At 50.7% G+C, this 12,113-nt stretch overlaps 1 protein-coding gene across 1 annotated transcript in view; it reads right to left on the reverse strand.

The window, feature by feature from the left end:
• Nucleotides 1–104: 104 nt before the first annotated feature.
• Nucleotides 105–12,113, reverse strand: part of TST (thiosulfate sulfurtransferase) — a 17,072-nt gene continuing 5,063 nt past the window's right edge. Inside the window, exon 2 of the mRNA XM_015426476.1 lies at nt 105–604. Within this exon, the coding sequence (XP_015281962.1) occupies nt 306–604 (299 nt within the window). The 3' untranslated portion in view covers nt 105–305. The remainder of the gene's footprint in view (nt 605–12,113) is intronic.

Here is a 12,113-nt window from a genome sequence, read left to right on the forward strand (position 1 = left end):
CATTTAGGGCCTGGGGAAGCATAACAGAAAATTCCGTGTTCTGACACCCGCAGTGCATGGTAACAAAAAAACAAAAAAAAGCCACTTAATTTGAAATTCTGGTTTATTCAATTACCCAATTAAGAAAAGGAGATGGGGGAGAGAAAAAACATCAAGTAGATTAGAAAACTAAAAAAAAATGATGAAGGACTATAGGTCCTTTGCTTAGTTATAAAAGATTAAGAAACCCAACTTAGTTACAAATGATTACGAAACCCAACTTCAGAGCATGCAGGAGAAGAATCCCTGCAGATGCACCTCACTTATTAGGCTTTGTTGCGATTCCACTTGGAAATCCGGTATTCTGGTGGGGCACGACGAAACCATTCTGACCAGGAGCCGTCATAGACAGGCACATCTGGTTTGCCACACAGATATGCTGCCAGGGCAATGTGGCAGGCTGTGACCCCCTTGCGGCAGGTGGCAATCAGTGGTTTTGAGAGGTCCACCTTCTTCTCCTGAAACATGTTTCGAATCTCTTCTGTGTCCTTCTCAAATCCTTCCTCAGTTAAGAAATTGAAAAAAGGCATGTTCAAACTTCCCGGAATATTGCCTGGTTCAAGCCCTAGAAGAGAGGAGAGAAAATGGTTTCCAGAGAGACTCCATGCAGCCAAGCTTGTAAAATAAAGCAATGAGTACATTTCTAATGCCATACTGAGTGAGGACTGGACGTGTATAAAACATATATGAAGCGGCCTTAAACTGAATCAGACCTTCAGTCCATCAGGGTCAGGATTGTCTACTCCTCAAGGTCACGATTGTCTACTCAGACTAGCAGCGGCTCTTCAGGGTCTCAGGCAGAGGTCTTCCATATCACCTACTATCTGGTCCTTTTAAGTGGAGATACCAGGGATTGAACTTTGGACTTTCTGCATAACAAGCAGAGACCTCTTCCACTGAGCCACAGCCCCTGACTCCAGAGTGGTAGACAACAGATGCTAAAACGAGTCTACTGGCACTTGAATGACTAGGAGATTCATAACCTTTTGTGGACTAGGGCCTCCGTATAAAGTGGGTTCTAGCCCTCAACAAATGGAGCTGCGGTGGTTCGAGTGGTTAAGACGCTGAACTGCAGGCTGTGGAAGGTCAGTAGTTCAGCAGTTCCGAGACCCGGGTGCCGCAAGACGGAGTGAGCTCCCATCTCTAGTTCCAGCTCCTGCCAACCTAGCAGTTCGAAAGCAAGAAATTGCAAGTAGATAGATAGGCACCACTTCAGTGGGAAGGAAACAGCGTTCCGTGCGCCTTAGTGTTTAGTCATGCCGGCCACATGACCACGTAAACGTCTTCGGATAGCGCTGGCTCTTTGGCTTTGAAACGGAGATGAGCACCGCACCCCTAGAGTCGGATTCGACTGGTTTTCGAGCAAGGGAACCTTTACCTTTAGCCCTCAACAGCTTATGGCATAATAAATCAGTTGTTTTTTTTAAGGCAGCACAAGATTCTTCCTTAATTTTTAAGATGCTATTTAATTTTTGTCTTTAAAAAATACAGACTCTGAGAGTTTGATGAAAAGGCTGATGGCAAGGTTATAAAAAGAGGATTCTGTGAAAAGAAACCAAAGTAACAGAGAAACGATTTGGCTTAAGGTCTGAACAGTTCATTTCCTGTTTGGGGTAATTGTATAAAACTCACACTCAGCAATTAATCAAAGGCTGCTTCCACACGGCAAAGATTCTCCACGTGGCTTTCTTTGCCATGCAAATGCAGAGAAAAGCATCTTGGCAACGAAGCTTCTGCACACTTTCCAACATGTTTTTGCTGAATTTTCCCTTCCACACATACTCCAGAACAACTCTACATGGGCTCTTGGAGGCATGGTCATCATAGCTGCCATGCCAACTCACCCCCTCCTTCCCTTCTTTTCTTCACGCATGCACTATAGCCCAACAGTTTTATTAAAATTTGGAATAGAGAAGTGACAATAGATTGCTATACAGTGATGGCGATTGCCAGTGCCCTCTAGAGGCAGACCAGGGGGAAACGCTAGGAAAACGGCACGAGGGGCTGATGATGAGGAAATGGCATTGATGTGGGTGAGAGCACAAAAATGTCCACTGTTCCTTCCAGATGGCATGCTACCACACTTGGATTGTGTTTTCTTCCAAAAAGATGGAGATGTAAAGCTGGTTTGGAAAGAGCACGTTGGAGATGGGGGAAAGCTGGACAATTATCTGATTGCCATAGATTTAGGGTGGATTCAGATGACTAGCTAAAAACAGACTCTATGTATGTGTGGGGGTGACCATTCTTTTGAACCCACTAGCCATGAATGACCTGCTTCTATAAAAACTGGTTTTGCTGCCTGCCTGGAATTGCAATGAACCTGTCAAGCATGGAACTGATTACTAGGCCTGATGGGCTGCACAGGTCCCAAGTTGTTCCTATGACAGGAGTCAGGAGCCGAGGGTTCTAGAGCCAAATGTGGATCAGTACGGAACCGAGAATGGCTCTTTTAAAAAGAAACTGGAATATTTAAAGTATATTCGATGGGGTGTTAGAATAACCAATAAGTGTAAAGGAATAGCAAGCAGAGACATAGGGCTCAAGGGCTTCTTAGAGATGTTTTACAGAAGGGGGAATGATAGAGGTGAACAGTTGCCAGTAATTGAAGTACAAACCGTGCATGGATCTATGTCAGTGCACCAAAGCTATTGTGCAGGGTGTTCCTGTGTATATTTATTACTTACTGTGAGACCTTGTGTGTATCACTTCCTAATGAAGGACTCGCGACACCCAGTGTTTGGGCCAAAGAAACTGTATGGATTATTAATCAGTATGTCAATTATTAACAACATTAAGTTGTACATTTTCAGCTCTGCAAATGCTTCTTTTTTTTTTAAACACTATCTCCTTGCTGATCCCCTGCTCTGAATTTTGATGTAGTTTGACTCTTTGAATTACAAAATGGGGATGATCCCTGCCCTACGACATCTCACAACATTCAAACTAGTGCACCGAAGCCTTTACCCTGCGGTGGCTCAGCCGTTCATCTGAATCCAACATTTCTTTGTTCACCCAAACGTTTCAGCTTTCTCTTGCCAGGGCTCCCCATTGTGACTTCAGTCACGGCTCTGCTGCATTATGCCCAGTGCTGATTGCATCATCCTCTTTTACTAGGACGGCATCATAAAGAAAAAGCTACCAAGACCAGCAACATCTTTGGCTTCCTCCCACTGGAACGCTGACTGTGCAGCTATCCTTGTCAAAAGCTGGGCTGGAATCCTGCCACTGTGGCTCCCCCACGATCCCAGATGGACATTTTTCATCTCATTTGAGTGCTGATTTGCCTCCTCTGCGCTCCTGAGGACCTGGCTCGGCTTCCTCCGGACACTGTCTCAGCCACGCAGGGACCACATTTTGGAACAGAGAATAATATTTATTTCATCCTTTTGACTAATTTGGATTTACACAACAATTCCCCCCCCCTCCTGCTTTAAAGAGAACCAGAAAAGCAATATATTGTAGTGCTCAACAGTGGCAGCCAGCACGGCTTTCCCTTTAAGTTAAACGGCCCGCTCCACATTAACAATACAATTCTTAGCAAAATCACACCATTCTAAATCCCTTAAAGTCAGTGGATTTAGTTAGATTCAAGTCCAGCAGCACCTTGGAGACCAACAAGATTTCCAAAGTGTAAGCTTTCAAGAGTCAAAGCTCCCTTCATCAGACACGAGTAGGAATGGAGAGCTCCAAATCTTTGTATCTCAGTCAGAAGGTGGGAGGGGTGTTGAGAAAGGTGTAACTCTCCTGAGGATGGCACTGTGAGAGTGGCTAAAAGTCAGGTTCTATGAATAAATGCCCTGACCTGGATATCCTGAGCTAGCTCAATCCCATCAGAAGCTAAGACGGGACAGCCTTGGCTAGGATTTGGAAGGGTGACCTCGAGGAATACCAGGGCTGCAATGCAGAGGCAGGTAATGGCAAACCACCTCTGAAATGTCTCCTGCCTTAAAAACAAGTCTAGCTTGCCACTTAGTGGTGCATAATGCTAAAAGAGTTAGAACTTCTGGCTGCCACCAGACAATCTTAGGATCTCCTGGCTATTCTACACACCATTATTATTGTTGTTGTTGTTGTTGTTGTTCTTGTTATTACTATTGTTGTTAATGATGATGATGATGATGATGATGATGATGATGATGATAATGTCACACAGATTTTTTTTCAACTGCGTGTGGCTGCCTTATTCTCAGATGGGGCTTTAAAGAAACAAAATCTGGGATTTTTCTTGTAACCAACACAACTCTGTTGCCAGCTCCAGACTATCTATGTGTATTTTAGCATCTGTGGATCGATAGCAACAGGAATATGTAAGTTAGTAAAGAACAATTGTTATTTCAGATGCTTTATGCCAATTTACATCAAACACCTTCCTTAAACAATTCAGACAAGTTTATGCACACTATGTGAAAGTCAAGTGGAATGGAAAATTAATTATGAACATCTTGGCCTAAATGGCAGGTACAGCTCTTGTTTTGTAAGAATTAAGGATGTTAATAGCATGCAAGAATCCTTGGTGATCATTCATTACTATCCTTGAATGAACTTGAAAAAACCCACTCTTTAGTCATGCCCTCACAGTGAGCATAGCAAGACTCCTTCTGCCCCACCCCCACCCCATCACTCCCTCATTCTTCCCCCATTACACTTTCCAGCCTCCAGTCTGCTTCCTTCCCCTCCTCCTGCACAGTAGCTGCCCACCTGCTTCCCCTCCCCCCCACCACAGCAGTGGCAGCTCTCCAAGAATCAAAACAGATCTCCCAGCTACAGATATCATTTCCCCTTAGGGTTGCCAGCTGCAGGTTGGGAAATTCTTGGAGATTTAGGGGTGGAGCCTTGGGACTGCAAGGCTTGGGGAGGGAAGCAACCTCAGCAAGGTATAATGCTATATAGAGTCCACCCTCCAAAGCAGCTGTTTTCTCCCGGGGAACTGATCGGTGCCATCTAGAGAGCAGCTGTAATTCCGGGTGATCTCTAGCCCTCATCTGGAGCTTGGCAGCGGTAGTTCTTGTGGAGTAAATGGCTGGTTTCGAGGGTGGAATCTATGGCATTATACCAATCTGACTAGCAGTAAAGCCCGTTGTGGAAATAAATACAACGAGATCTAGAAAGAGGCTCTGGGGGAGTGCTCTGGCTTTGGGCAAACAGTGTCATTTTGCTGTGGTGACCTCAGCAGGGTATAATGACAGAGTCCACTGTTTTCTCCAGAGGAACTGATCTCTGCTCCCTGAAGAGTAGTTGTAATTTTGAGTGATCTGTAGCCCTCACCTGGAGATTGGCAACAATTGTTACCCAGGATGAAATGGCTGGTTTGGAGGGTGGAGTCTATGGCATTCTACCTGTCTGAGGTCCCACCCCTCCGCAAACCCCACCCTCTCCAGGCTCCACCCCTCAAATCCCCAGGAATTTGCCAGGCTGGAGTTGGCAACCCCATCTCCTTCCCAGCTAACCATCAACCTACCATTATCTGCCCCTTTGACTTCAGCTGACGTCCGCCCTCCCTTCTGCAGAGCAATTGTAATTTTGAGCGGTCTCCCGCCCTCACCTGGAGATTGGCAACAATGGTTCCCCATGAGGGACTGAGTGGTTTGGAGGGTGGAGTCTATGGCATTGTACCTGTCTGAGGTCCCACCCCTCCTCAAACCTCACCCTCTTCAGGCTCCATCCCTCAAATCTCCAGGAATTTCCCATCGGGAGTTGGCAACCCTATCAGGATTGGCCCCAATATGTTTTCTCCCAAAGGCCAAAGTAGGTGACTGGACCAAACTAAGTTGCCTACCATCAGGCACTGAGGGGAAAGTAGGGTTGCCAGCTATAAGGAGGGAAATACCTGGAGTTGGGGGGGGTGGATTCTGTAGAGGGCAGCATTGGGGGGCGGGGGGGTGAGTTTGAGGTGTGGAATGCAGTGAAGTCCAATCAGCTTCCATATGCAAAAGACCTTGAAGGTTCCATATGCAACTGACATTCCAACTGCCTTGCGGGGAGGGGGGTGAGTTTGAGGTGTGGAATGCAGTGAAGTCCAATCAGCTTCCATATGCAAAAGACCTTGAAGGTTCCATATGCAACTGACATTCCAACTGCCTTGCGGGGAGGGGGGTGAGTTTGAGGTGTGGAATGCAGTGAAGTCCAATCAGCTTCCATATGCAAAAGACCTTGAAGGTTCCATATGCAACTGACATTCCAACTGCCTTGCGGGGAGGGGGGTGAGTTTGAGGTGTGGAATGCAGTGAAGTCCAATCAGCTTCCATATGCAAAAGACCTTGAAGGTTCCATATGCAACTGACATTCCAACTGCCTTGCGGGGAGGGGGGTGAGTTTGAGGTGTGGAATGCAGTGAAGTCCAATCAGCTTCCATATGCAAAAGACCTTGAAGGTTCCATATGCAACTGACATTCCAACTGCCTTGCGGGGAGGGGGGTGAGTTTGAGGTGTGGAATGCAGTGAAGTCCAATCAGCTTCCATATGCAAAAGACCTTGAAGGTTCCATATGCAACTGACATTCCAACTGCCTTGCGGGGAGGGGGGTGAGTTTGAGGTGTGGAATGCAGTGAAGTCCAATCAGCTTCCATATGCAAAAGACCTTGAAACGCTGGGCGGGACTGCACAAAGCAGCCAGTCAACCCAGCCAGCGTCTTCTGACTGACAGTTCAAGCGTCCATACACTAAAGGAGTGCATTTTAGAACTTTGGCACCCACTATTCAATTATATATAAGGAGAGAGGAGAGATGTCCCACCCTTCCTCAAACCCTACCTTTCTCAGGTTCCACCCCTCAAATGTCCAGGAATTTCTCAACCTGGAGTTGGCAACTCCAGTTCCCACTCAACAGCCAAACAACTTTTATCTGCACATCTGTCTTCAGCTTTCTGTCTCCACCCCCCTTCCCTGCAGCCTCTATCTAGGAAAGCGACAGTGTTTTTCCACAGTGGGGACCAAAGTAGCTTACATTATTCTCTTCTCCTTTTTATCTGCACAACAACCCTATGAGGTAGGTTAGGCTGAAAGTATGGTCCAAAATCACCTAGTGTCGCGGTCAGCCTGGGCGTCAATTGCCAACCGCCTGCTGACCACGCCCCTTCTGGGCCCCGGGCGCCCCTACTGGCTGCTCTGAGGAGGGCAGGAGCCGAGGACAGGGTCTTCTTAGGAGCAGGAGAGCGGACCTCAGACCACGGGGTGTTCAGAGCTGCCAACTTGCCGCTCTTGCCCGTTCTGGGGGTTTCTGGCTTTTGCTCCAGATGCCTGGTAGCCTAGACCCGTGCTCTCTCTCTCTCTTTGTCTGCAGTGTCTAGAGCCAGCCCCAGGTGTGTCCTCCTCGGTCGTCTCCGTCTCCCGTCTTTTATTACCCCCACGGCTCCCAGCACCTCCTCCACTTCCTGGCCCAGCCCCCCTTCATATTGAGACACGCCGGGCCGTTTCCGCCGGCCCCGCCCTCATGCCCTCTCTCGCTAGGGGACTTTCCCGGTCTGTGTGTACTCGGGCGCGTCCCGTCGCCGCGCACCTCTCTTCACCCTCTTCTCGCTCCCCCTGGGATCTACGCCTGCAGCCTCCGCCGCGCCATGCCGCCGGCGGCTCCACACCGGCCCTCCCTCTTCCCGTCGCGGCACCCTCCCGGCACCCGTCGTCTTGGCGCGCCGCCGGCTGTTCCGAGCCGGCCTCCCGCGTCGGGTCTACGCCACGCTGCTTCCTCGCTCTCCGGCCGCTGCCGTGGGACGCCCCATCGTCTCCGGGGCCCAAGGTGAGACCTGCGATGGTCCCGGTCGGCCCCCCCCTTCGTTCCTCCGCTGGGCGCTGGCCGGGACACACCCCCTCACCAGCGTCTCGCTCCTGCTCGACCTCGTGGAGGCGGGACAGGTAGTCCGCCACAGTGTGTCGGTTGCCGGCTTGATGTCGTATGGAGAACTGAAAGGGAAGCAAAGACATATACCACCTCAGTATCTGCGGGTTATGTTCCTTCATGCGTTCCATCCAGAGGAGTGGGGCATGATCGACGACCAATTGAAAGGGGTTGTGGTCAAGGTAGAACCTGAGGGCCCCAACAGCCCACTTGACCGCCAGGGCCTCTTTTTCCACCGTGGAGTAGCGTCGTTCTGGAGGCTGTAGCTTACGACTGATGAAGAGCACCGGGCGTTCCTCTTGCGGGGGGCCCTGGGCTAACACCGCTCCTAGCCCAGTGTCAGAGGCGTCGGTCTGCAAGACGAATGGCTGGTTGAAATCAGGATTCTGCAACACCGGTGCTTGAGACAGGCTGTTTCGCAAAGAGAGAAATGCGCTCTCCCGTTCGGCGTCCCAACGAATGATTTTCGGCTCTTCTTTCCGCAGACAGTCGGTCAGGGGGCTGGCGAGCGTGGCGAAATGAGGAATAAATTTGCCGTAGTAGCCCACCATCCCGAGGAACCGGCGTAGCTGTTTCTTCGTGACAGGTCTGGGGTGTTGTTCTACGGACACTACCTTTTCCGGTAAGGGACGTAACTGTCCTTTGCCGACGAGAAAGCCGAGATATCGAATCTCTTGGAAGCCTAGCTTGCTTTTACGGGGATTGGCTCGCAGACCTGCCTTCTTCAAAGCTCTTAACACCGTTCGTAGATGCTGCAAGTGGGTGGGCCAATCGGGGCTGCATATGTGTTGGATCCCCAAGCATCGAGAATAAATCCACGTTTTCAAGAAAAGCAAAATTTATTTCAAAGCGTTGAAGACATACTCAAACACGTTCTTTGTTAGAACTGGGGATACACAGTTAGGTCAAGCATAATAAAGGAAATTCAAACAGATACAGATCCAATGAATAGCATTCCCGCTGGCGGGCTAATGAAACGGTTGCGCGCCCAGTCCATGGGAACCAGGCAGAACATCAGACAAAACACAGGTGCAGTACTCATGAGAAAAGCAATAGGCAAGCATTACAGCATCTTCTCCCCCACACAACCTCCAGCAGTTATCTTGTGCATTCCAACGCAGGAGCAGGATGATAGAAAACAAGCCGGGTGCAACAGGGAAAGGATATGTACACAGAGGTCACAGAAAACAGAATGGCAGCTTGCTGACATACTGCCCCCCTTAAAATACACTTACAACACACCTCCCGGGTCGGGCGGGAGATCTCCCGGGCTGGGCGGGAGACCTCCCGGTTTGTCCGGGAACCTCTTGTGGAAACTACGGATCAGGTAAGGGGCCCGAATATCCCCTTCTTCCACCCATTCGCGGTGCTGGGGACCGAAATCAACCCATTCGATAAGGTACCAGAGTTTACCACGTTTCAATTTACAATCAAGGATATCAGCGATCTCAAAATGTTCATCCCCTTCCAAAATGACAGGTGGAGGAGGAGTAACTGCTGGTCTCCAGGGAGACGGGCCAGGATCCTTCTTCAACAGGCTCATGTGAAAAACAGAATGCAGAGCACGTAAATTCTTAGGCAAAACAACATCAACCGCCACATCATTTATGACTTTACGCACTTTGAATGGACCAATGAACTTCCACCCCAATTTCCTGCTAGGTCGCAGCATCTTAATGTTCTTGGTCGAGACATACACAAGATCCCCAGGTTTCAGATCAAACCCCACCACCCTACCCTTGTCTGCCTGGGTCTTGTAAGCAGCCTTGGCTGCGTCAAGCGTTTGGCATAGCAGAGGCCATGCATTTTGCAAGGACATACACCATTTATCAGCGCCCCCCACAGGACGTTCCCCCATCCCTTCGAGGAAGGGGAGGGGGGGCTGTCGTAACCAGAAACAGCTTTATAAGGAGACATGCCCGTGGAGCTATGGACAGTATTGTTATAACAATATTCAGCAAGAGGCAACAATTCACACCAATCATTCTGTTGATAATTAGTAAAACAACGAAGATATTGCTCCAGGGTCTGATTAACTCGTTCTGTTTGTCCGTCAGTCTCAGGATGATACGCGCTGCTGAGCCCTTGTTCCACCCCTAAAATGGAAAGAAGTTCCCTCCAAAACTTAGAAACAAATTGGGTCCCCCTGTCAGAAATTAATTTAGCAGGTAATTGATGAATTTTCACCACGTGAGACATAAACGATTTCGCCAACCTCTGAGCTGTAGGCAAGGAAGGAAAAGGCACAAAATGAGCTTGCTTAGAAAATAAATCAACAACCACCCAAATAACAGTGTTCCCTTTGCTCGCAGGGAGGTCAGTAATAAAGTCCATGGACACCACTTCCCACGGTCTCGATGGGGTAGGGAGTGGCTGCAGAAGACCAGGAGGCTTGCCCACTCTGGGTTTAGTCAAGGCACAGGTTTGGCAGGACCGAACAAAAGTCAAGAGGTCTTTGCGCATCTGTGGCCACCAGAACTGTCTGCGGATGAGTTGCAGAGATTTAACAAAACTCCAATGCCCTGCCAGTTTCGAACCGTGAGCAGACTCCATCACCTCCCTCCTCATTGAAATAGGCACATACAGTTTGTCTCCAGAATAAATCAGACCTTCAGGGCTACGGACACAATCTGGCAACGCTTTCAGGGAGGCATCATCATCAGCAGTAAAAGCAGACATATATTTCTGGACCCAGCCCCCCCCCCCCCAGGGAAAAGGGAAGGCGAAGTTTCATCAGAGCGCGGAATCGAGCGCGCTTGCGCACGGGTGACCACAGCCCCCCCCAGGTGGGAGGGGGAAAAAACAGAGTCCATGATGATTTCACGCTGACTGTCATGTTGTGGGAGGCGTGAGAGCGCGTCAGCCAGGGAATTAGCCGTCCCAGGGAAATGACGAAGAGTGAATCGAAACTTAGCAAAGAAGTCCGCCCAACGAAGTTGTTTAGCGTTGAGAGAACGGGGGGATTTCAGCATTTCCAGATTTTTATGGTCAGTCCAGACTTCAAATGGCAGTTGCGTTTTGAACCCCTGATGCCCGGCCCATTGGTGTTCGTGGGTTAGTCCCATGACTTCCTCTTGGAACTCAGCCGGGACCAACAGTTGTTCAATGGGGCCCACCCGTCCCTTTGCCACCCTATACCAGACCCTCCCTTCCTGCTGCACGTGGGGTAGCCTCCCTTCCCTACGGGGGTCCACCGTGACCCCGTTCCTTACCGCCACTTGCTCCCGTAGGCGTTCCAATCCGGGGTCCCGGTTCTGGGCCTCTATGAAGGGCAGATGGGCCAGCCACTGCCGCCGCGGATCCGGCTCGGGTGGGTGTTCATGGGACGTGCCTTCCCCGGGATCATCTCCCTGCGCTTCTTCTGGAGGGTTTACTGCCATCTCGTCGGCCACTGCAGCCACCTCCTCGTCCGAAGGGGCCGGCTCCCGATACTGCTGTCGCGTCTCATGGTACGCTTCAATGGCCTCCTTTATTCCTGGGGCATCTCGCCCGAGCAATAGTTGGCAAGGTAGCCGGGCCATCCGGGCCACTTGCACTTCCACCCACTGCCCCAGGTATTGTAGGGGCACTTCCACCACTGGGCACCGCTCAGCATGGCCGTGGAAGCATACGATCGTGGCCCAACGTACCACCGGCAGCCATGACGGCAGCAGACAGGAGAGAACCATCGATATGGAGCTTCCACTATCCAGGAGGGCGTCTACCCGCCGACCATGTAGCACGACAGGCAAGGTCCAGGCCGGAGGGCGATCCCGGGTTTCAGCCTCCTGCATCGTGTAATCGATTCCCAAGTCGCATTCCATCACCGGGCATTCTCTCTTTAGGTGCCCCCACTGGCCACAGGTATAACAGGGGCCGACGCCCATCCCTCCTGGGGCCCCTGGTGTCCGGGACCCGTTCCCCGGATTAGGCCCCGGGCCCGTGTTGGACCCGGGCGCCGGCCCGGGACTTGAGGTGCCCCTGGGGATCATCGGGAGTGGTCCAGCTCGGGCCAGACCGGGGCGGGCCCTCCCGGGTCTACTCGTGGCGTCTCCTCCCCGACCGGGAGGTCCCCCGGCGTTTCCTCGCCCTCCGGAGATGGGTGTCTTAAGTGACCGAGGCACTTCCGCTCTCGCTGTTCCCTCCCGCCCCTCGGCCGCCAGGTAGTTCTCCCACAGCTCTTGTACCTCTGTGAGGCGTGTGGGTTTCCAGCACGCTACCCAGTGTCGCGTGCGGGGAGGCAGGATCCGGAGCAGGTGTTC

Source organism: Gekko japonicus, unplaced genomic scaffold, assembly GCF_001447785.1.
Source record: "Gekko japonicus isolate JY-2015 unplaced genomic scaffold, Gekko_japonicus_V1.1 scaffold1105, whole genome shotgun sequence".
NCBI lineage: Eukaryota > Metazoa > Chordata > Lepidosauria > Squamata > Gekkonidae > Gekko > Gekko japonicus.